General features: G+C 36.6%; 1 protein-coding gene across 2 annotated transcripts in view; it reads left to right on the top strand.

Moving 5' to 3' along the window:
• Positions 1–26,894, top strand: part of LOC134534724 (TELO2-interacting protein 1 homolog) — a 60,134-nt gene that overhangs the window by 24,615 nt on the left and 8,625 nt on the right. For both annotated transcript variants that reach the window (XM_063373213.1, XM_063373214.1), the window contains exons 10-16: positions 180–404; positions 1,082–1,251; positions 3,857–4,168; positions 19,448–19,633; positions 20,248–20,384; positions 21,542–21,787; positions 25,790–26,015. In XM_063373213.1, the coding sequence (XP_063229283.1) occupies positions 180–404; positions 1,082–1,251; positions 3,857–4,168; positions 19,448–19,633; positions 20,248–20,384; positions 21,542–21,787; positions 25,790–26,015 (1,502 nt within the window). The remainder of the gene's footprint in view (positions 1–179; positions 405–1,081; positions 1,252–3,856; positions 4,169–19,447; positions 19,634–20,247; positions 20,385–21,541; positions 21,788–25,789; positions 26,016–26,894) is intronic.

Here is a 26,894-nt window from a genome sequence, read left to right on the forward strand (position 1 = left end):
TGATACTACCATTTTCTTATTGCTTATGCAGCTTAAAAGTTGGTCACTTGAAAGTTTTTTTGTCAGTGTCAATGAAATGTAGATATTACCGACTTTAAGGGACCCATCCATTACGAGTGGGTATTTTTTTAAAATGTGTAACCAGATAACCAGAACTGAGGAGAAATTTTTTTTTTCAGGTACGGAGAACATGGAGATCAAAATTTTTGGTATTGGAGCACCGTGGAAGCAGTATGAGTATTTCACTGATCAGCAGGTGCTGGATTGTCTTGAGTCTGCGTGTTCACTCTTGGGTCAGTTCTCCGACCTTGAAATTTTAATTCATTACTTTTTAGACATGCTGAGTGAATGGCCGGAGCACAGGAAAGAAATTACTCTTATACTCAATCAAATATTGCTTACAAGTAAGTATATCATTTGTTTAATGGATTTGTTTGTACTAGTTGTTTGTGTGTTTTATTTTCCTTTGAATAAATCCTTGGTTATAATTGATGTTCATCAAAATTATTATTAATATCATGCATAGTCAGGGGTGTATTTGTGTAGTAAGTGGGATAAGTGCTACACTCTTTGGTGCTTCTAGTGCAGTATCATCTCTAGTGCAAGGCTCTGAACTGGAGCACAGTCCTCTCATTGTGCATAGACCAAATCTGAGATTTGAGTGGTAACCATAAAATTGTATAATATGTAGGTATAATGAAAGTCCCTTGAGTGTTTTCAAGAATCTGTACCAGGTGTTTATGCTTAAAATTTTTTTTTTCTGAAAACATGTATTTTAGCCATTATCACTCTTTTAAAAATATAGTTTTAAAACAAAATCACCTCATCTGCTCTCAGTGTATTCTCAAATACTTTTCGTAAACAGACTCCATTCAGATAGCTTGAGCTGTTTCAAATTGTGTTTCTTTTGAACCTCTGCACACTGTATGTGAGTCTGGGTAGGTGGGACCATTAAATCAATAAATTTCTAACTTTAGAAAAAAGTTCTAAAACTTATCACATGACATTTGTGTCACTGTATTATGCACTACTAAAACGTTTGTTTAGGTGACAAAAATTTGAAGCAGTGTCTTTGCCTTAGGTTTAAAAACAAGCCATGTGGATGTAGTGTCTCTCGCGAGAACTGTGATTAATGTGTACATCGATCCCGACCTGTGGTCGCTGCCTCTGTCCGTCGATACTCACGTGACCTTGAATGAGGCTCGCAGCAATGTCGTGCAAGCTTGCCTGCTCGTGGAAGGAATTGGTAAGGTAATGGAAGCTTGATTTCACTCCTTGTTTGTCCGTAGGTTCACGTGAACGTTTATGTGCAATGCAATACTTTGTTTCCATCTAACTTGTGAAGATTTAGTGATGGTGTTATGTTTGGTTCAAAAAAATAGAATTTATATTGAATTCACTGGTCAGAAATGAAAGAAGTACAGTATGCACCAAAAAATAGAGATGTTAATTACATACATGCTGTAGTTATTGAATAAGAGTAGAAAATAAAATTAGAAAGGGCACACTGTCAAGTGTGACTTTTGCTCTGAGAATATGTATTCAGTGGTAAGATCTCCAGTACACAGACATATTTTCTTGCATTTCGTGTTCTAATGAATGTTGGAATTTTTTTACCTGGTGTGTATGATATGCAGTTTGGGTCACAGATATTGAAATATTCCTTTGTTTCATGGAAATACTGCCAAACCATCACTCACATTCTGGTGGTTTAGTTTGCGTCTTTGTCATTATTTGTAATTTAAAGAGCTCTTGAGTTCATCCCAAAATTATTCATAACCAAAAATGTCATCTTAAGAGTCTCTCAACATCTTGCCATTATGTGTGTGTGTGTGTGTGTGTGTGTGTGTATATTATATATATATATATATATATATATATATATATATATATATATATATATATATATATATATATATATATATATATATATATATATATATATATATATATATATATATATATATTAGGGATGGGAAAACAGATTCCCAATTTCATCGATACCTACCGATTCTACTTAAATAATCGATAATCGAGAATCGATGATAAAAGTCGATTCTCGCATGTAGCAAAAAAAAATCATTTCTCAACATTGCAAATCTTTCAGATACAATTATTTAACGACTCTTTGAGTGGGGTTATGACTGACTAGACGCATATATAACAGTCATATTTCCCCAAATAAACAATATCTAAAACTTGGGTCGATGTTATACACAAGTCAAAGTACAAAAATAATTTATAAAAAAAAATATCACTGCGTATTAGAAGGAGCCTGTTCTTTTCGCGATCGCGATTAAACGACGATAAACGTGAAATCACCGTAAAATATAGTTTTTACGCGAAATCGCCACAACACAGCGTTTTTCCGCGAAATTTAGTATTAAAACACGAAATCGCAATGTTTTTACGGGAAATTTAAATACTTGGTCACTGGTAAACAAACACCGCAACATGGCCGCCACTGAACATTAATCATAAATGCACTAAAGGAAACAAAAGCTTACACACGCTCACGTTATAATGTTAAACCCAAAAATATACTGTAAAAATACGCAAAACTACGGCGTTCATTTTCCTTTCCGACATAATGTTTGGATAGATAAGACAAACAGGCGACGTTTTAAAGTCCACGCACACCGCTTGGGGCACTGACGTCAGCTTGGAACAGCGACACCAAATAAATACAAAAGCAAGCAGATGATTAGGCAAACTGTGTTTGGAACAGCCTTACGTGAGTGGCCATACCACGTCAGCCGGGGGCGCTGGTATATAGTAGGAACAGCGTCGTAGTTTCAAGCAGATTATCGGGCGAACCATGCTACTTCGTCACCCAGCCGTAAGGGGCAGCACAAGCATTTTAAATCGCGCCAAAAAGCGGAAAAATGTAAACAAACATTCATTTTCGAATGATATGACGATGATGATTAGTTGGTCAGTGTTTTATAGATTTTGTTGGGTCGTTACCACAACGCCGAAATAACAACGAATGAATTTGTGTTTCTTAAATGTAACTTAACGCCGAAATACCACAATAAAGTACAACACTTTCATTTGCTAGTTCTCTAGTTGTTGCTTAATTTTGTTACTGTTTAATTTCACAAATTTTTTAGTTAATTTGTACCCTTCTCTAAGTTAGGCAAGTTGTATGAACGAAAATAATTTATACTGCTCCAGGAAAGCTTAAAATTTTTTTTTATAGTTTATTCCGTATTACAAAACAAATTTTAGATTAGTTTGACCCCTTTGACATATGAGCCATTAACTTCTAATGATGTAAACATTTATATGAGTTAATGTTAATAACTTAGTTGTGTACTCAAATTTGATAAATATGAATTTATGATGTATGCTACATCATATATGTATTGAAAGCTGAAAAAAAAAATGTTGCAAATAGAATTTGAATTATTTAATATTAAGTTAACTAGGTGAGTATCGAGTATCGAGAATCGAAGGATTTTTTAAGGAATCGATAATCGGGTATCGGAATCGAAAATTTTGGAATCGTCCCATCCCTAATATATATATATATATATATATATATATATATAGTGAGTTAAAAGCGACTTTATGTGGTTTTTTCTAATACTTCTTTGCTTATGTTTTTCGGTTGCATGATATTTAGTTACAGTTCTTCAGGGTTTGTTGAATTACAGTATCTATGTGGCAGTGGATATCTGGTAGATTATAGGAATATGTGTTGCTAGCATTCTTATAAATAACTGAAATAGTGTCATGTATTTTTGTATGTGTTGTTTTCATGCTGTCAGTGTAGAGATAATTATTTTTAACCCAGGTTCACAAGAATGAGAATGTATGCGAGGCACTTGTGCAGTAATGTGTTCTCTGCCAGGTGGCGACTGCCCTGGGCCGCCAGTTCCGGCCGCTGCTCCTGAAGACGCTGTACGCGGTGCTGGAGCGCTGTGGCAGCGCCCAGCCGGTCCTGCGGGCCGCCGGTGTCGAAGCAGCGCAGGGGATGGCGGCGGCGTTCGGCTACCCGGGCGTCACGGGGCTGGTGCGAGCCAACCAGGACTACGTGAGCTTCCATGTGTCGCGCCGGCTGCTGCGCGTGCGCGCCCACCCGGGTGCCCTGGACGTGCTGGCGGTCGTGCTGGCGCACAGCGACCGGGAGATGTTGCCGCACCTGCAGGGCATCGCCCAGGAGGTCAGCACGGTTCCGTCGAGTTCATTTCACCGTTAAATTATCCATGACCTTTTAGTTTATATAAGGTATTGTGGTTTGTGCAGGATATTTGCTGAGTCACGAGCATCACTAAAGCCCTCAAAACGTCATGTATCTTAGAGAATTTCATTTTTCATGAAAACCTCTATAAAGCCTAGAATTTTTCAATCTAAGTCTTCCTTTCTCTCTTTATTTCTTCCATCGAAATATGTTCCACATGATTGAAAATTTGCTACTGGTTTTAGATATAGCATGGTTTAAATTCGTTATTGTGATGTTAAAATAAATAGTTGTTTTTGGTATGCACTCGGTTCAAAAAAGGTATATATATGGGCTGAAGTTTGAAAACTAGAGCCAGATTGAGTGAGCAGCTTCAGCTCGACTCGTCTCGAAAGTTAAGTTCATATTACTCGACCGAATGAGACTGGATTGTATTTTGTTGTAATCTCAATACGTATTCAACATGTGCAACAAACAAACAAAGTATGACTATTATGCAAACATTATACATAGGGATGGGACGAATCCACATTTTGGTCGAATCCGAATCCTTGTTCGAATCCTCAGTGTTTGTCATCGAATCTCGAACCCAGTCTCACACTAAACTTCACATGTTATTAAAAAAAATCACACATTTATTTTGAAAAATTACATAGGCCTATGTACACCAATCCCTCGCATAGCACATCTTCAATTAATGCGAATTCAGTTAGCACGATGTAAATTTTATTGCCTTAGTCTCGAATAGCACGTCTGTAAATTTCAGTTAGCACGAAATCGCCACAGGCTAAAAAAAATCTCGGAAACAACGCGACGTCAGGTATGGAATTCGAGGGGGGAAGAGTGGTTTGGAATGCGAGAGGAAAGAGATGCGCACGCAGATAAACAAACACCGGGCCGTACTGTTGATGCCCGGCCGCAGACCAGGCCGTACCGTTGATGCCCGGCTGCAGACCAGGCCGTACCGTACAGAAACCAAAGCAGATGAAATTGGACACGTTTTTTTAAAAAAAAGCAAGATGATAGTGTTAATTTCACCCCAGAAAATACAAAACTAACTTTTATGTTTTGTATATGTACATATTGTACATATTTTAATGTTATGTTTGTGCTCTAGGGAAAATCTAAATCTGTTTATCTGTTAACTGATTTGTTTACATAGCCGCTTTTATAAGAGGTGTGCATAACAAATTAAATGTTTACATATGCCTGTGTGTTTTAAAGTTACCTATATAAAACCGGTTCTTAATTTCATAAAAGTGTTTTAATTTTGTTAAGTTTTAAACGTAATAACAAAGGATCCAGCTGCTTGCAACAGCAGGCAGACAGACGCACGCGCGTGTTGAAGGTCATGCCTGGGCGGGCAAGCCAACCTGCTGACTGACGGTAAATATGTTACCACTTATCTCCCGTTACACTGTGCCACGTTTTCTTTATCTAACGTATTCGGTGGTAGGCTTAAAAAGATAAATGATATGACATGCATTTTCAAGTATTATTCTACGCATTTATATTATGTAAAGATTACTTCCCTACACATCTTGGAACACATTAATAAATTAGCCTTATATTTATGGGGACTAATGCTTCAGAATACGCGATTTCGATTAACACGAACATTTTTAGGAACGAATTAGTCGTGCTAAGTGAGGGATTGGTGTATTAAAAAAATCACATGTGTATTTATAAAATTATAAAATAAGTGCATAGTGTATACACCTGATATAAAATAGAGACAAATAACCTCAAAAACCACACACGTAAGTTTGCATCTGTCTAATTCTCTGTTAAATTAATCCTTCCTATGTTTTCAATAAAATACGTTTGTATAACAGACACCATTTTAAAAAAGTTACTTTTTTTCTGCAATGTTATATTATTGAAGGTTGGAAATGATCGAGTAGTTATGCTAATTGACAAAATGCAGCATAGTTTATCTTATGTTTGTGCTATTTCCGTTACCTTTATAATATAGTTTAGGTATACAATTTTCTAGAGCTGGACGAACCTCAGTTATCTGGTTTCGAACTGAGCCGAACCAAACCTCATACAGAAATAATTGTTTTGAATTAAAATGAACCGACCACCAGAATTTTGGTCTTTAACTGAATGGTGAGAAAGAAAAGTTCTCCAGCCGTATGTAAAATTAAAACATTATATAGCTTAGCTTTATTAAATTGCAAAACATTTTATAAGTAAAGTTTATGCAATAAATAATGAAGGAAAGAAAACAGTTTAGAGAAAATCATTTTGCATTTAATTTCTTTATATATACATACTTTTAATTCATGAAGAAGTTCCATCTAAATTTCATAAAGAGTATCTTCCTTTTTCAGTGTACACTAACCTTCATTAAAAAATATATAATATTATAAAGATGACGAACATTCAGCATAATGACACACAACATATTTTTGTGGTAGACATAACCTAACATTTTTAATAAGTAAAACTTTTTAATAGGACATTAAAAAAAAGTCGAATGTGAATTAAGTTACCTATCTACATTACAAAATCTGCTGAATGCAGTTGCTGTTTTCTTGGAAGAATGCTGCTCGTCAGAAGAAACTTTAGACATTTTTTGGGTGGTTCTGGGTCATCTGGGTCGTCATTATCTTTTCTCCATTTGGAAAACTTCAACGACGTAAGCCTGCTCATCGCAAATCACCTCAAGAACAATAATATTGTAAACGTAGCGTAAGAAGTGTGGTTATAGAAATTTGCGTCAGAAAAAAGAAAACACGAGAATAAATGATGGCTGCCGCGACTATGCTAGTCAACTTAGTACCGTACTGTAAAATTTACTGGACCAGTACTATTAATACACAAGATTAAATTAATATTTTCAGTACTTGACTGTTATAACCAAAAAGGCCAAAGAAAATAAATACATCCCAGTAATTTAAAAAACGTAATTTACGTAATCATTTCCTACCACATTTTTCTTGTGTTAACTTGATCACGTTAGTTTTGCCGAAATACGAGAGTTCTCGTACATGCGCTTTAGTTTAACTTATGGGGTACGCAATGTTTGGTGATTTTACAACACTTCTCGTACACGCACTATAGTTAAAGGTATAATATACAATACCTTTGGCATTTGTACGATAGTTTATATTACTTAGTACGTACGAGAAATGCATACAAAAATCTCTAAAGTAAACAAAAAAGCGCGCCTATATGAAAAAAATGCTATGCGAGTTATGCGACGATTAATAATTTTATTTTTATTTTGTCTGCGCTTGAAACTGTTGAGGCAACGATTATGCGATAAAAGTCGGAATATTACAAGTAATGGAATTTTGTTGTGCTGTTTTGTGAATGGTCTCAAATGGGGGTTAGAAAACTAGAAAAACGTAATTTTTTTTATACGAACGTTCGGTTTTTTGAATATATTTTATGAGGTTTCGAACTGAACTGAACGTAAGGGTTCGGTTCGGTTCTAAATTTTTGAACTTTGCCCAGGACTACAATTTTCAATTACTACCTAAAACTCTTAAAAACCCACCTCGAATCCTACCTTGAATCCCACCTCGGATCCTACGAATCCTCGAATCCATAGGATTCGGTATATTCGACGAATCCAAGATTCGTAAATCCCATCCCTAATTATACAGTAGAATCCCGCTGATGCGACCCCTCACGGTTTCTGAAAAAACGGAAAAACGGACTTATAAACGGAATGGTCGCAATAGAGAATTTGGGGTGTCACCGCATCGTCGGATACATGTGAATGCCGTTCGGGCAGTGTCTAGCCGAGCTCGGCGCATCCACTATCGCACGAAAGGCCGTCTCAGCTGTCATGTTATCTTACCCGCCCGCATGAAAAGCCGCTGTGGTAGCTTCTGCGAGAGCATAAGAAACTCATCCGGCCAGGCTGGCAGTAGCGGCGGCTTGACGTCATACGTGACGTGACGCGACGCTTACCTCTCCATCCCCTGCTAATTCTTCAAGGTTAATCCCTCCCAGAGCCACAAACCATGTAAAAACATCCCCCCCTCCTTTTCCGTCTAACATTTCAACACATTCCCTCCTTATTTCACCCTTCTGCGTGAGAAACTGTCAGCATCCTCCTCCCCTCCCACACCGCGTGCGACAAAAGCCAGGTTGTATAGTCCATTCTCGGTAAAAATAAATATTTTTATGGGCTTATATGACTGTCCTTCGCCGTTAATAAATACTTTATAAGTTATTATGATACAATTTGTTTATTAGTCACACAGCAGTTTCTGCTGAAAAATCGCTAATACCTCGAATTTTATTGAATAGAAAAATTTAGCAGGGCCGTAAATATATTTATTTTACTGCATAGTTACTTTTCCATCTGCATTCCAACGTGTTTTTTTTTCCTTTTTTTACGCTGCGAAGGGTCGTGGAAAGATAATTGCTTGAGCTGTCAAAATAAACATCGCTGACGGCAAGGGCGGGAGCGTATCCTGTCTGTCTGTCGCTGTGATTATCTACTCCAAAAACATGTCACAGCATTTCAGGACGCGTGACGCCAGTTCACTTAGCGCGAGTATTTATGGGAACCCATTTTTCGGGGTATGCGAGTCCAAGGTGTCTAGCATAATTCCACGCAATTTTTTTTGTTTAGCTGCGCATGTGCGAAGTCAGCGATGTTATAGAAAAATAGCCGAGAACCAAACACCTGGTGACGTCATTAACACAGTGAACACAGCTTTGTGTGTCCAGTGACACCTGAGATGCAGTTGGCAAGATCACAGCACACTAACCAGTCGCAAGACAAAGGCACGGGACCGGGACGGCAATAGACGCGCGCGTAGATGCTATTAGGTGATGCGCACAGTTTTCTGGTATTGGCTAGCGTGGACAGTCTAGAGGGGTGGTATCTATTTTTAGCCGTCTTTTGTATGCCTGCCTGCTTGCAGTACAGTGCTCGCCAAGATAAATGTGAACACATAGCGCCCAACAAAGTGTAACAGACTTGTTTTTCAGCCGATTTTTCTCAAATTTTCGACTTTCTCTGCTCAAATTTTTCACTGTTTCTCAAAAAACGGTCGTATAAACGGAATGGACACATCAGAAGGGGGTCGCATCGGCGGGATTCTACTGTACCTAGAAACTTGGATCATTAGTTCTTACCATATATTTTTCTTGCCATTAATGCAGTTTTCATACTGTATGGAGTATGGTGTATTTTCCATGATTAAAATATCTGGGAAACACATGCCTCTATTCATATCTCAAAAATCGACGCCGTTTTTGAATTAAATGCCTAACAGTACGCCATAGGTATGTGTCCACTATCTTCTGGATGGGATATGATATGTGATATGCTAGGGTGTTTATGTACCAAAACAGAAAGGGTACAAAATAGGCATTTATTGACATGGTCCACTCAATGGCACATGATACCAAATTCAAATGATTAGCTTTTATTAAAGATCTAGAATACCTAATCGTGCATTGTGGACTTGCCACACTATCTGATGACTTCACATGTCATGCTTCACTATTCATCAGTTGTGAACATAAACCACACTATCTGATGACTTCACAATGTCATGCTTCACTATTCATCAGTTGTGAACATAAAGGATTTGGACATCAAAAATATTTATAAAAAGATCTACAATACCCACACAATAGAAACAATTTATAAAATGGGTAACTTGGGGCTTAAAGTTCCTACTGGGCATTACTCCAGTACATGCATTAGTACAAATTAAGCTTAATCAGTCTTTTGCCATAGACAATCAAAATATTAATAGCAAACATAATACCGGTAACTCCCCCATTAAAATTGATGAGACTGACTATTTATAACTCTGCTTTAAACACAGCTCATAAACTTCTCTTAATAACCAGTATTTAAATTATTAACGACCGTACTTATTCTTTAACTCAAATCTGAGTATGCGGTCACTCTCTCTGTTGCTACTTGCCTCATTCTGTGGTGGGACGCATGGCATCGCCAAGGGGTGAGGAACTAACTGTCGCCGCTTGCTGTGGCTCCGGGAAGAGATGAACTCACTGACCTTCACATCCAATCAGCATCAGAAAGACTTGTCGTCTTCCTCCCGGGTGAACGGCTGTAGCTAGTCGCACTGGGACTCGAACCACCCATGACATCAGATCACCTTAGCGTTGCTGATGTCTCCCACATGCTGCTCACAAGGTGAGCGAGTGTTGTTCGCTGTTGGCGGGCTGTGACACCTCGTCCTCTGTTGTTCAGCCTGAAAGCTCTCGGGGCCCCTTTGCCGACTCATCTGCTTGCTCCTTTTCGTTGGATTACTGTACTCGCTGGGCGAGTGTTGCTCGCTTGTCCAGGGACTCAAACCAGTCACTTAAGTTGTCAGGTGTTCGCTCTCGTGCAGTAGTGAACTCTCCTGTTGAGTACTGCTAGTTCGATTACATTATCTTGCTGAACGAGTGTTCCTTACTTGTCTGGGACTCAAACCAGCCACTTAAATACTGTCACATCCCTACTGCCGCCTTAATTCAGCTCTGTGTTTACTTGTATCTTCAACGTTTCTTACTTGTTACTCACTGAGCGAGTATTCACTTATCGACTCAGGACTTGAATCCAGGATCCTGTGTACTGGTGTTGTCAATGCCAACACCTTGGTTGTGATTCCTAGAGACAGGGCTTACCCTGATGATTATGTCTAGAGATGGTGATTTATAGCATTTAAAATAATAAAATTTAGCATTTTGAATTTGAAATTTAGCATTTTGTAGCATTTTAAAAATAAGATTTAGCCAATTCTCTCATTTTACATTACTGAAGAAAATTAAATTTTTAAAAAGCATTGAATAATACACACATTAATTATTAACAACCACAGAAATAAAGATCTAGCACAACTACAAAGATAGCCTATTTTGGCAGGTTTCCAAACAACTTTTTAGCACTTATGAGTGCAATAAATTGAATACTTAAAATTACAATAAATATTTTTTAGCCGTGTTCATGGCCATAGTTGACATAGAGTGCACAAATAATGTTATTGAAACTGGTTTTTTCAATTATTTTTTTTTGTTTTTTCAATTTTCGTCTTTTGGTTCTCGATCATGCCAGAAACCGTTGCTTGCCGTTTTACCGACTTTTTTCTTCATCCGATTTCTCGATGAATCTTTTTTTTCCACTCCAGACGGTGATTACATAAATTGCACATTAAAATATTCGTATCACTTTCGTAGAACTGTTCATTTTTATATTCATTTATGCGATCGCGAATGGAAATTACGCTTCGTCCCATTTTTACCACAAGAAATAACAGTATACAACACATTCACGAGTATGCACGTATTTGTATACACACCACCTTCCACAGACTACACAAGAACGCAGCTTTCACGTGAAACACAGCCAGAAAATGGGCGCTGCGAAGCAGAGATGTCGCAATATGGTGGCCTAAAAACTTGTACTCTGCAAGATGACGGACTTTCTTCCAGCTAATTGTTCTTTGCTTTGTGTACAATGGTGAGGCACGGATGGCCATTTTTCATTCAATATTTACGAACAATAGTGTTGTGAATGACGTGACAATAAGATACTTGTGCTGAATATAGCATAAAATTGTGGTTTCTTGTGATACTGAACTGAAACGAAATACAATCGGTAAATAAATTGTGTAGAGTTAAGACGAATCTACGTTTTTTTACCTTGATTTCGCATTTATCTCGGAATAGTCTAGATTTCACATTTTATAGCGGAAAAAATATAATTTAGCATATTTTCGCATCTATTTCGCGAAAACGAAAAATCGCCATCCCTAATTATGTCCTTTGTTCGGCGTAGAGGGAAGGCATAGCTTTGCTTGGTCTCTTATTGAGGCGGTGCGGTGTCTTGGAGCATCAATGCCGGTCCCTCTCCGCAAGAACGGGGCAATGGTCATTATGAACCAGAATATTCTTTATTCCGTTCGCCGAAGCTTTGCACATTGCATAAGCACTGGGCGGAACTTTCAGTCCCATATAACAGGAAAATGAACGAGAATGTTGTTATTTAGCCTCATTCAAGTTTTGTGGGTCGCCGAACCCATGGGCAAGCTGAGTCTCTCCTGCACTGGGAAGTGCAGTGAGTTGCGTCCTTCCAGGGATGCAACGAAACACACCTCGTATGTCGTGGTAAAATCGTGTAATGGGTTGGAGGAGAACACCCGTTACATATGTAACATAGCAAATAAAGTATTTGTAATGTTCCACGAGTATTTTTATTTCTATTACAGTGTCAGTTAATAGTAGCGACATTTGGCACAAACAGAAAAACTAAAACTGATACATGCTCAGCAGAAAGGTCCATACCACAGGCATGAAATTCTTCTCAACTCACAATAAATTAATGAATTTTTGAGCCACCACTGGAAAAGCAACTGTCTCTGTCTACCTCAAAATGATGACTAAAGAACGGCGTGCAGCGATTCCACCTTCTTCTGGAAGGAGTTGGGAGTTATAGGCCACTCAAATAGTTCCATACAATTACCGTATTTACTCGCATATAGGTTTCGGCAATTTTACCAGATTTGATGGGGGAAAAATGAAGTGTGACCTATATGTGAAGAAATTTTTTTTTTTAATTTTTGAGGAATTTTTTTTGCAATACAGTAGAATCCCGCTGATGCGACCCCCCTCTGATGCGTCCATTCCGTTTATACGACCGTTTTTTGAGAAACTGTGAAAAATTTGAGCAGAGAAAGTCGAAAATTTGAGTAAAATCGGCTGAAAAACAAGTATGTTACACTTTGTTGGGCGCTGTGTGTTCACATTTATCTTGGCAAGAGCTGTACTGTAAGCAGGCAGTAATACAAAAGACAACAAAAAATAGATACCACCCCTCTTAGACTGTCCACGCAGCAGTGTCTAGCCGTGTTTTTTTCTTTTTTTTACGCTGTGAAGGGTCGTGGAAAAGATAATTGCTTGAGCTGTCAAAATAAACATCGCTGACGGCAAGGGCGGGAGCGCATCCTGTCGGTCTGTCGCTGTGATTATCTACTCCAAAAACATGTCACAGCATTTCAGGATAGCGTTGTTCTTATATCTTTCGTTTATAGCCGAATGTTTTCTACTTGATCCACACAAGTTCCCTCGTTAGGTTTTGAACGAAAATAACAACCAGCCAGCTAGCATAGCCGAACTCGCGTGACGTGAATTCACTTATTTTATTCTGTGCATTTTTTCAATACAAAGCACTGTTTTCGAGTTATAGTCTACAATTAAGACATTTTAAGAAGTCAGGAATCTAACTTGACTTCAATTTTCTATATTCGGTTATTACGAGTACTTGTTGTTACAACAATTTATCACGCCATTATCAGCTCTCGTAGTAGCGGTGTTTTGCAGTACCCATTAACTCTTTCATGCACGGCGCGCCGGCCGTTTGCGTCATTAAATTACCGGTGCGACCTATATGGGGGGAATCTTAAATACCAAATTCAAGACCTCAAATTATGGGTGCGACCTATATGCGATGGCGACCTATATGTGAGTAAATACGGTAAGACACTTTACATAGTGAAAACAGACCAAGATTATTTGCTACTGCAGTTCAACACAAATATTCCATTAAACAAATCACGAGTCCTTGTTACCACCCTAGTATTTTTATTACTTCATTCATTGTTTTAGAACATTCTAAAAACCCACTCTGTATCCAGGCATTAGTAAATAAAAGAATTATGGCAAACAATTAGAGATGTGCGAGAAGTCCTTTTCAAAAACCGAGATGAGATCGAGACAGAAATACTAAAATTCTCGAGAATCGAGACGAGATCGAGAATTCTGTTCTTTTCTTATTTCAAAATTGAAATTTGGTGTCAGTGAAGTTTTCCTCAAAGAGATTTTAGTTGCCATAATTGGGCTCACCCTACTCTTTCCTCTTGAGTTCTTTGTAATTTTTGATGTGCAAATATCAACAGTTTTACATGTATAAGCTATTTAATGAAAGAAATGAAAGGACTACATATACGCTATAGAATATACATTTACAAAAATGAATCCACAAAAATAAATAGGCCTGCACTGTAGTCACATGAGCATTTCAATAGCCCTATTATTGAAAACAGTCAACTTTATTTGGTAGCTGACATTTAAAATCTGCTGTTTAAAAAGACAAGCTGCTATATATTTTCGGCCAACAGATTCTCTCTTCTGGATGTAACAGTGTTACCAGCACTGCTGAAAAGCCTTTCGCTTTCCACCTGCGTGGCTGGTATGGCCAAATATTTTCTTGTGACTCTGGCAAGAGCAGGGAAACGTGACTGGTTCTGCTGCCACCACATAGGAGGGTCACTTGATCGGGGGATAACATTTTCACTGAGATAAATGGTAAGTTCATTTTCAACTCTTTGTGACTTTACTGAGGAATAGCTTGATTTCTTCAGATGTTCAAAAGTATTTCACAGAGAACAGGTGGCTTCAACTGTATCTGATGGATTTTCTTCTGGAACAGGTGCTGTTTTATTATCAACTACCACTTTGAGATATGAAGTAATACACTGCACACAAATGAGATTTTCATGGTCTTGCAGCAAAATGTTTTTGAAGCGTGGGTCAAGTACCATTGCAATCATGTCTTCTTTTACTGTTGTGTACAACGGAAACCTAGATTTAATACTTTTCTGAAGAGAGATAGCAAATGCAATTCCAGGGTTACTTTGATCTTCAACATAGAAAGTGACATACAGCAAAGGTATTTGGGAAGAGATAATGGGAAATTTAGAGTAACACAGCTCTCTTGTGGCTTGTTCTATTGGCTGTAACACATTTACTACATTAGCAGCAAGCTTCCACTCACTCAATGTGAAATTTTCTACTGCCATTGAATCTCCGAGATCTGCAGATAAGGGTACCTGCTGCTCAACAAGGCGGGAGAGCATTGTAAACTCACTGTTCCATCTTGTCGGCATCATTGGTAACAGCTCGTGTACAGGTTTGTTCAACTTTAGCTGCAGAGCATATAGCCTTTCTCGAGCAATATTGCTGTGGCAATAATGTCCCACGATTGCCCGACCTTTTGCTAGAAGGTCTGCAACATTGTGTTTACTTTTAGCATCTTGAACTGCCAACTGTAGTGTGTGGGCAAAACACCATGTGTGAATCCATGATGTTTTGTTTATGGAAGCTGTGAAATTCTTAGCATTATCTGTAACTACGTACAATGGAATTGAATTGGTGGGAAAATTCCATTCGTCTATAGCTGCTGTCAGCTTTTCTTGTATTGCCAGAGCAGTGTGCGAACCTGAAAAGTGGTAATTTCCAAGGACATGATATTTCAACTCAAAGTCTTTTGTCAAATAGTGACTTGTGAGAGAAATAAAACTGTCCTGCCTTGCGGATGACCATTTGTCAGTGGTAAATGAAGCAGACTGAAGTCAATCATCAACATCTCTCTTTATTTCTTCTGCAAGTTTGGCTTTCTCTTCACGGTAAATTTTTGTTACAATAGACCTGGAAAATGTAATGCGAGATGATACTTCATAACCTGGTTCTAATTCATTGAGCAGTCCTTTAAATCCACGTTCCTCTACAATGATGTATGGCTGAAAATCACATGCCATCATTACACCAATTTTCCTGTCAATTATGTTTTTTCTAGTTTCGCTAACTTTTTGTTTCTTTGAGACAGTCTTGGATTGATAATTTTCCATAAGAATTTTCTTTTTGTTTTGTAGCTTTTTCCTTGGTTAATTCCAAATAATCCTTTTCGGCGGCTGGATGAAGTTTCAAGTGTCGCAAGAGACCACTTGTTGAACAAGTCAGCGTCTGAATACGTTTTTTGCAAACTTTGCACTCACCCTCGCCCTTTCGTTTTTCATAAAATTTCCAAATATTTGACAATTTACGGTCTTAAACATTTCCAGAACCATCAGCCATTCTAGTGCTGAGCCGAACCCGGTTCCGATTATCGAAACTGGCCAATATAATCAATATCGGAGACGTGCACGGTTCACATAAAAAATGCAGATATTAAAACCGATAAATTAGTACGTTTTAATACTTAAACATTGTTTTTTATTACATGATCCCAACCGAGTTTATTTATCCATTTCTACAAAATTTTCGCTAAACAGAAACAAAAAATATGGTTACAGTCTACAGTGTATGTTTATGCGTTAAAAAATCAAAATACGAAAGTATATAAAGGCACAAGTAGTTTATGTACTCACTCTGGTTATGCCGGGTATTGTAAAATTTCAACTCGACACTTTCAAAACGTGATGCAAATGAAGCTTTGCTTGCGTTGCAGTGACTTTCCAAACATAGGCCCGTGTTTAAGCAACAACGTTGAAAAATTACGTAAATATAGTAACAGCCTTTTTTTTAATAGGCCTGCAGCGATGCAACACGTCTGTATAGCTAACTTCATTTTCATTAGAAACGTAACGTAACTTCTTGCAGTTTATATATAGCATACACTATTAAAAATGATAGTAGCGAATTTGAAACTGATTCTTCGGTGCCGTTATCACAATAAAAACAAGCTGTTCGGAAGCGATGATGTGTACTTCACGGAACAAGTAATGTTCTGTACCAAGATGGCGTCCACAACAATCGAGGGCCTCATCACAGCGTTGCCAGATGCAACGGCATTTCCACCGTTGCCATAGCTCTAGCAAGGTACAAGCATTCGTAGTGTAGCCAATGTGGCGGCTAGGTTCTGTTTTTACCTCTTTGTTGTAGTAAGTAATCTGCATTTATTAAACATTTTATAAGTTATATTTAAAGTTATGGTCATTGATTTGTGTTATCGCATTATATTTCTAAAGTAAAATAGGTTGGCTTCATCCAACACACTATTAATAACATTAAGCCAGTGTCGGTATTGGAATCGTCAGTATTGGTAAGTTAGTATCGGTAGTATCGGAAAAGGCTCAGAATCTGTATCGGCTCAGCACTAAGCCATTCTAATAATTACATGTATTAGCGCTAAAAATAAAAAAAAAATTATGATCCTTTATTTCCCGGTAATTTAAACTAAAATTAACCCCAAAAAAAAGTATTGAGCTCTTTCCATAGATTTACGGGACACACAAACAGTGAGTGTTCACTTCTTGCCGTATCCGTGCCGTTGTTGCTAGCGATCCAAGCGATGTTCTTTCAAAATATGGTATATTCTTAAAGTGTGACATGCATTGGTGTTTTTTTGAATTGTGAAACGTCACTGTTTAAAAATTTTTACGTGAACGTGGAAAATAAACGATAGAACATACACTGTGTTATGTCGGCATGTGGTAACTGATTCAAGTTTTTATTTTAAGTACCTAGTATTTTTTTTACGTGTTAGTAAAAACTTAGCTTTATTTAAATACATAAGTAGACAATCAGAGCTAAGCAATACAAATTATCAAAATTCTCGGAAATTCTAAAATGTTCTCGAGACGAAATCGAGAATATTTTGATTTCGATAATTTCTCGATATTACCGACTCGCACATCTCTACAAACAATACCTAAAAAATATTTGAATATTCATGAAAACATAATCAACTGAGAAAAAAAATAGGTCAAAAAACTTTCAGTTGCTTTATCAAATTAAATTGAGTAAACTATTAGAATTCGGTAAAACAAAAACTAAAGAAAAACATCAGCATAAAAACATATGCTAACACACGAACTCTACCACCGATAAACAATAATGTTATTTACATGATATATTACAACCCTGTTATAATATTCCTGCTTTATTCCTTCTTATAACATCATATTTTTTAAGTCCCGACATTTTTCTACAAGGACAATGTGTTTATTTTCCGCATATAATGTTTCATGAATGGTGTATTTCCTGCTGATAACGTTTGCTTTCTAGATTTCAATAACTGCAAAAAAATGTTTTAAGAACCTAATTATTCCAACACTTATCCCATCTGTGTAGTTTAACATGTTAAAAGGTTTACTTTACACTTACATATGTTTTTGTTTACAATCACAGTTATACCATGGATGTAGTGTGTTCAAATAAGATTGTAAGCAAAAACAAAATGTGTATCAACACTAGCGCTACACTTTAGTATTGGCTAATTCTGTGTATTTGCTATCGAAGGTACATAATGTTCGCAGTTGCGGTGTCTGTTGACACCTTGTCTTGAAAAAAAAAATTATTCTGTTCCTTGCCATTCTAGTGTTTTTTCAGGTGTACATTCGTAGTCCCACAATATTTTAGTTTACCGACTATTCCGTGATGTAAAAGAAAAGGTGTTTTCTATTCTTGATAAAAAGTTTTAATTTATTTAATTTGTATATAGGAACCTAAAATTACACATTTTCATGTGGCAAAGGAAGTGGAAACAACCAATCCCACTCTTAACGTCACTGTTACAAATTGTAAAACAATTAAAAAGAAGTATGGTAGTGTGTCTTTAAAAAAAATACAGGGTAGTCACACAAACTCTCAAATGAAATTCCCTGACTTTTCCAGGTTTTCCCTTACCATATTATAATTTTCCCTGGCCCTTATTTTTTACAGTTATGCTACTTCCCTGTTAAAAATTAATCAGTGTTCTTTTTTCAAACTGCAATTATTCAACAGTCAAATCAGTAATGTATGGAAATATAAATGTGATATGTATTTTTAGTAGTTTATTATCCATGTACAAATCACACAGGGAGTAAAATCATTATGAGATTATGTAAACTACCCAAATTATTTGTAAAAGACAATTAAGTTTCCAGAAAAAGAGAGAGTAATTTTAAAGGAGAGCTAATTTCAGCAAAATTTATAATAAAAATTCATGCTTCTTTTTTTACTTCCTGACATGTTTTCCAATTATTATCTAAGAGGGAATTTGATACTACAAGTAGTTTACCAGTAATTGATCATTTTAAAGAGTGGTTAGGTTAGGTTACCGACTTCAGATTTACTTTTGAATTAGGTATGTTTACTGTTGGTTTTCTTCTTTAAAAACACTATAAAATAATGAAAATTTTTGGTCAATTTAGTAAGCTACATTATTTTGGTAATCCCTAACCAATTTTCAAACAATATCTTAGGATTTTTAACGTAGCTAACCTAAATTAACTGATCATTTTCACAATATCGTAGTATTTGTTATATTTAACCCAACCTTACCACTTGTACCACAACACCCTTTTAAAGAATGATTGTAAAACATGTTAAGAAGTAAAAAAAATGCTATTTGGAGTTTATAAATAATATTTTTACACAAAAATTGCTGTCCTTCAAAATTAAAGTTTTATTTGTAAGAATTACGGAGCAGCCATCACAATGAAGCAGTCATGTTTGTTTTGCTGAACTTGAAATTTAAATGGAAGTACAGAAGCTATGTAACTGTTGTAGGTCTTGTTGTTGAACGTTGGAACCTCAGGAGATAAAAGAGCGGTCCCATTTTTAAGGGTTTTCCTTGCCAGCATGAAAGCGTTAAGGAGGTGGAGTGGACAGTGTGAAGCTCAGGTTGTGGAAATTGATAAAACGGACAAATCTGCAATAGCGAACCTTCTGGAGTACCATGCTAAGCGCACCAAGGTAAATCTGGCATGTCGTTGAACATTTTCATTATAATAACTTATAATGTTATAATATCTGTTGACTATTAACGTTGAAATTATTCACCAGTGATTATATCTTAAATTTTGTATTCTGGCATGATTCCTTGTAATATCTTTACCTATATGTAGCTTTTTAATGGCTGTTCATTGATTGAACTGTTCTTCAGATTGAGTATATTACAGTTTTATTTTGTAAAAGCACAGAAATTTTTTAAGCATTAGTAGTTAACCAATTAAAAATTTTTTTTTATTTCCTAAGATTAACTTTTATTCATCTTTAACGTGAAAATGTTTGTTTGAAATTCATCTTTGATATTTTTTCTTAGTGTAAATATGTATAATGTAAAGCTCTGAAATGAATTATTTTAATTTCCAATTGTGTTAAAAAAACTGTTAAACTTATAGTTTATTTTCCTTGAACCAAATTTTTGGTTTTGAAGTGTAATGGTTGCTAACAAGTTAGTTATATAGTGAAATATGTTGATAATAGAAAGGTTCTTGAAATTTCCAAATGTGTCAAAAAATTGGCTTTATTTTTTTTTATTTTTCAAAAAAAAAAAAAATATATATATATATATATAATTTATGTAGGTTTTGTCACTTATGGAAGAAGATGATGAAGTTAATGACAGTGCACAAGCATCGACAGTTGAAGAGGAACAGACAGAGTCTGAGAAGAAAGAAACTGTTCCTCCATTGATCCTGCTTGCTGACCAAATTCTGCAGAGGTTAGATGCATTTATGGAGTCAACCATACACACTATGTTTTAGAGACTTATGAAAATAGGAGGCATTTGTGGGTCGGATTCCTATTTTCCAAAATTCAAATTTTTAAATCTGAATCACAAAAAGTACTCAGATTCTACTCCTCAAATATGTACGAATATTAAGTGTCAGGAGTCAAAAATCATAATATATAAGAAATGAAAGTTATTAATTATTGTGTTAAAACATTCAACTCTTTAAATATTTGTTTTACAAACTAAGTTTCTTGAAATAGTACATGTTGCAGTGTTATTTATATACCATAATTATATAATGAAATAAAAGTTCAAAATATTAGAGATGGACCGAACTTGGAATATTGAGCCGAGTTGAGCGGGTAGCTAAAACTTAACTTGGCTAGCTTGTCAAATACCTGATGACGACTGAACTCAAGTATAATGAGAATGTTATACTAACATAAACAACAGGAATGTAAATTCCTGCAATTATTGTAATTCGACTCAGTTTTTAAGGACTCAACTCTACTTAACTTGTGTATCAATTATCAAGTGTGGACTCGACTCGGCTTGAAGGTATTGCTGAACTCGGCTAGACTTGCCCCAAAGCAAACTTGTCCATCTCAACAAAATATTTTGGGCAACAGTATAAAATTTTCGAGTTGACTTGTGTTGAATTTTTGAATTTACATTTCCTCAAATATTTATTTTATAATATTTTTTTCTGAAATAAATATGAAATCTTTTGAATACTGAAGATATAATGGTATTCAATGATTTGAGAATTTTATTTGCCCATCTCTAATTGGAAGTAAAATAAATTTTTATGTACATATATACTATATCTATAAAAGACAAGTCTGAGTATAGCTCTTTCTATCTCTCTCTCTTCGTTGATCCAAAATGAAAATAGGTTTGAAAAAATGGTAATTTAGAATCACTAAACAGACTGTAGTTAGTTTTGTGTAAACCCCTTTTTTAAAATTAAGTCTGCATTATTTTTTTTCCAAACATTCCATGTAATGGTATTTTTTATTACTGACAGTATTTTTAAAATGTGATGTAGGCAAATAGCAGTATTTGATCACTTTTTGTTATGGTGTAACAATTTGTACGTGAGAGTGAGTGTGTAACTACAACTAGTATGATTCTTAACGTCATAGGAGCGTCCACTTCTTGCCCACCAAGGACCGCACTCAGTGCTTGATCGTCCTGGAGACACTCACCGAGGGCGTCAAGCTGCTCGAGCCGCACACCAACCAGCTCCTCCCGATCGTGCACCACATCTGGTCACCCCTGGTCGGTCGCTTGACGCAGTGGTCGGACATTGTCATCATGAGGAGGAGCTTTGAGCTGTTGCGCACCCTTGCTCTGACCGCGAGGGACTTCATACGATCACGCACTCTCAAGTAATGGCAAACCATTTTTCTCAGTTGTTCATACTTCACTGCAAACTCAGTAGCCTAGTAACAAAATTGTGTTTTTGTTATACTTTGTGTGAATTGTGCATTCAAATAAATTAAAAAAATAAATAGTAACCTGAAATATAATTTTTTTAATTACAAAAAAACTGTTCAAAAAATGTGTAAATATAATTTAAAATACGCTACCTGTTGGTGTTTTCAGAACATAAGTGGCGTGTTTAACATTCGTCCATTTGGTTGTCGCTTGTAAAGAAGTAATATATTCCACTTTATTTTTAGTCGTATTTGGTTTGTAATGTTTCAAACTCTGAGAACTTAACTCTCCACCACTTTTCCTGTACCCATTTATGGTAATGAACTTCAATCAACTTGATTTTAAAAATATAAATCTCTGTTCATATGTTTTTGTCAAATGTGAGGAAGTCATTTACATGCAGCACAATAATATTTCATTCGCATGTAGAGCTGGGCCGATCACCTATTTTGCCGATCATGCCGATGCCGATCATCTGCTGCCGATCTTGCCGATCTTCTGAGCCGATTAGAGCCTTTCAAGATTACACGTTGCTTTTGACGGATCACTATAAACGGTGAAATATTCCCAGACAAAACTACTTTTCATTGACATGATTACTTAAAAATCACGACATCATAAATTTCACGGACTAGCGATTATACAGGTAAGCCCGGAAGGTCTTGTCAAGCTTCTCAGACACCAGCGTGCAGCTGGGTTAAGGCCAAGGTCATGTGACGTAGCATCTCCCGAGGCTTACTGCACCTTGGCAGCACGTGGATAGAAATAGTAAACTCCCCATTATTCGTGTTCATTGGGACCCGCCGATGCCCGGATAATTGAAATTCTGTAAAATAAATAAATAAACCCGGATAATCGGTTAACGGTAAGGGCCGCCTTCGAATTGTTGTCTCGGCTTAAAAAAATACGGCACTGCCTAGCCAATAGTTCACGGTCATTTACAACAGCCGAAGAGAGAAAGATAAGATCGTGCTGACCTTGTACACATAAATTTGGGTAGCTCCCCACCCACCTTCGACCAGCCGAATGCCAGCCAGACATGTCACTCGCCAGGCGCCTGCCGTGCGTTGGCGGGCGGAAAGTAACACAGCAGCACGTGAAACAACATTTAAATAAACGGGAGACATGAAGCAGAAGTCAGGACATCCCCCTCAAGTTTAAAGAGTGACAAATGTGACAGCTGAAAGGGGGGGGGGGGGGCGACACAAAGGGTCGGTATAAACAGCGTTGCAGACGCAGAGTTGGGCGGCTCACGCGATGGCTTGTAGTGTTTGCCGGCCGCCGGCCCGCGTGACGTTAATTTTAAGCGCTGACAACTTTAGCTTCTCTTTTTTTCTGCACTTTTAAATCGTCCCGGATTATCTGATTCCCGTATTAGCGCGTCACGGATTAACGAGGATCTACTGTGGGAAACAAAACTCTTCATCAACCAGGTTTTTATACAAAAGAAAGTTAAGCTCTATTTCCCGCTAAACAGGATAAGAATATTAATTTCGCTAAACAAAACTTTCAATAGGCCATATTTAGCGATAAAAAACTAAATAGATGAATTCCCGAAGAGTAGTTGTTTACTAACCACGAGACTACTAGCGCCATTAATCCGTACGAATTCCGTCGCGCAACGCGCGTCAATTTAATCTCTGGCGTCACATAACCAACCTAAACAACAGTCGCCAGTCGCCATTCCGGTAATATTAACCGTAAATGGTAAACAAATACATAGTTTTAGGTTCGTAAATGATAAATAACTTTGCAAATAGTATAATGGAAAATTATTTTACCGAAAGTACCGTAAATATACGTGAAAATTGATACTTAGGTATGTAACTGTTCAATGTTTATAAAACTTACGGTATTTGTTTACTTCATTGGTATATTTTTTTCGTGTGTGGTTAGTTTTAAATTATTAAATCATACTATTTTTAATGAATAATGAAATTTTCTTCCCGAAAAGTACCGTAAACAAACATGGAAAGTTGTTAGGTATAGGTAATTATTCAATGTTATAAGTTTGCAGTAGGAGACCAATGATCGGCTAAAATAATCGGCTACGTTTTGCCGATCATTATGATCGGCAAAATTAACAAAATCGGCCGATTATTACGATCGCGGATCGGCATCGGCCCAGCTCTATTCGCATGTATACATTAGTTAATTAAACAAACTAGGAGATTAAAATATTAATGAAATGGTTTATTTAGTGGATTGCTATAAAAAAGTTTATATATAGTAGTTATTTAGGAGAAAATTATGTGCTTGTTGAGGCAATGTGATATTTATTCCTGATGTATTTTAAATAATAAGTGAATGACAAGCAGTTACAGAAGTCAAATGTGTTGTGATAGTTTTCCTCAGAAAATAAAAGCTAATGTGTTTTTAGCCTTTAGGACATTGAAAAAAAAACATAAGATGGCACCATCACTGCTTCGTTTCTCAATACTAATTCAAATACAACCCTGCGGTATTTTTAAGTGGTACCTGTATCTGACTATGGAAACTCAATTTTGAAGTATTCTCCTTCACCATATACTAAATAACATTACAACACAGGTCCTGAAATTCACACTGATTTTGTTACAGAAAGTGCTCCTAGAGAGAAAATAACTGAAACTCATTAAATTGTGTTAGGAACCACAGAAAACATTGAACTTGAAGCACATTGCGATGATACAGAAGTGACAGCCAATTAAACTTTACCTCATTGCTGCTAACTGCAGCAATTAAAATGCCAGCTAAGGACAATTACAGCCGGATCGTTACTAAAATAGCAAGTGGTTAAGCAAAAAAAAAAGTAGTGCGAAAACTGGAAATTAATTTCATTGTAACCTCAAACATCGATGACAGACAAAACTCATTGATTAACTGTGATAATTAAAACAAATACAGGATAGATTATAATCAAATTATATGTTTTGAATATTAATTTCAACACTTTACAAATGGTAGCAAACATTCATAAAAAATACAGTAGTTGTTGACATTCCTCCTGATGTTCTGTTTCATTTTGAAAATGGCGTACTGTTTATTTACTATCATCAAGCTACCTCAGTGTGTTGATTTAATTAAAGCAGTTAATTTTTATTTCTCAGAATAAACTTTTTAAACGTGCATTGCAGTACACGTTAATATGAACATATTAATAGATAATAAACGACAAAATTAAAATGTGGTGAAAATGAATCACTTTAAACCACTAGAAAGAAAACAGGTGTGCTTGCACATTTTTTTTTTTTTTTTCCATCTCTGAATGCAAATATTATATTAAATGCTGTTTGTAACTACATATTTGTTTTTATGAAATTCTACACACCTTTACTGTTGTTGTTTAAGAGTTAAGTAAGTTTGTATGTTTGGCGGTGAATACAACTACACCCGGTGTCACAGAAAATGCACCTATTGAAAAATCTTTTTGAAATTAGCTTTAACCTGAGTTAATTAAAGGTACGAATACTTTTTGTTTCGGTGTTTTAAGAAAAAAAGTTAATTGTGAAAGAATAAACCAATTGTTATTGAGGCAAGATGTTTTAAACAGAACCAGACAAAGACTACTCATAAAAATAAAAATCATTGCTAAATGTTATTTAATATCTAGTGCTACCCTAACTTGCCATAATTACTGCTGCCATACGATCTTTAATGGATCTAATCAGTTGCTATTCCATTCCACAACAGCATCACGAAGGTCTTGGAGGGTTGTTGGGGCATGATCGCAATGACCGCACTCGCAATTTTAAGTCATTCCAAAGGTGCTAAATTGGGTTGAAATCTGGACTTCTTGCCAGCCACTGCATAACAGCATCCCAACCGCTTCCAGATAATGCGTTACAATTAATACGGTGTGGAAACGAGCATTGTCATGCATTAATGGTGTATTGTAGTGTTAAAGCTACGGTTAGTTGACTGTTTTGAAAGACGAGAGATGGAGTTAGCATTCGGCAGTGACGGTGTTCCAGAGACGTCCTGCCGAAGATGTGGTGGTTCCTGTCGAAGCGGTGTGCCGGCAACAGGCGTGGGCACGGCGCCCCGCACGCCTTCGCCCAGGAGTTCAAGCTGCAGCAGGAGCTGCTGGAGGGACTCGGGAGCCTGGTCGAGTGCCTTGAGCTGTCGGAGAGAGACGTCGATGGACTGCTGTCGGTCGTGTTGCCCTACCTCAGCAGGGAGCAGCCCCAGCCTCTGCAGGTAGTGCACTGCAATATCCCATAGTAGGAATTGTGAATCAAAATTAAAACAACCTATTGATAGAGACCTGCAAAATTCGCGGATTCATTTCGTGACATGCTACAATTCAAATAATTATACCTTAGCGCTGCTTCTGCAATCGGTTCACTGCTAATCTGGAGTAATGAGGGCCAATTAGAGACCCTCGCTCAAAGAAGTGTCGAATCACAGAAATTCGGTCGAGACGACTCACAAGTCAGCAGCCAATGAACAGGTGGCATTTGCTCGAGTGTGTAGAGTGTAGTAGAGTCTATCCTGGAGGTCATTGAATCCGCTAATTTTGCAGGTCTCTACCTACTGATAATGACAATGTTTTTGGTTTAGGCTTATAAATTACAGATTATCATTATTTTGTGTGTTTTCACCCTCAGCTTCTCCTGCAATCTTTCAAAACATTTTGTCACATTTAAAAAAATTTTTAATTGGTGATCATATTGTTATATTATTTCATTTTTCTAAGCCCATGGACTTTTTTTTTAAAATGAGAGTCAATGTCTTCTTTGGAAATATATCAGTTTACATAATTACATAAATTTTGTTAAAATTATAATTGGTTCAGTAAAAGTGAGCATTTTAGATCAGTCTTGGAATACCCAAGATGGGTACTATAGTAGTGTTTTAACACCCACATTTGTTGCCAGCAAAACTTACAGCTTACAAAATCATAAAGTATATTAGCAGACTACATTTTACCTGAGTGTTATGTACAGTTTTTGATCCCAAGCAGGTTTAGAATGAAACTTTGAACTGAAGGATGATAGAACTGTGACTTGACAGTGTACTGTCGTTGAATAACCAGATCAAATAAACACATGGAAATAAGAAGTAGTTAAGGTTAAC

This window comes from Bacillus rossius, chromosome 8 (genome assembly GCF_032445375.1).
Source record: "Bacillus rossius redtenbacheri isolate Brsri chromosome 8, Brsri_v3, whole genome shotgun sequence".
Lineage (NCBI taxonomy): Eukaryota > Metazoa > Arthropoda > Insecta > Phasmatodea > Bacillidae > Bacillus > Bacillus rossius.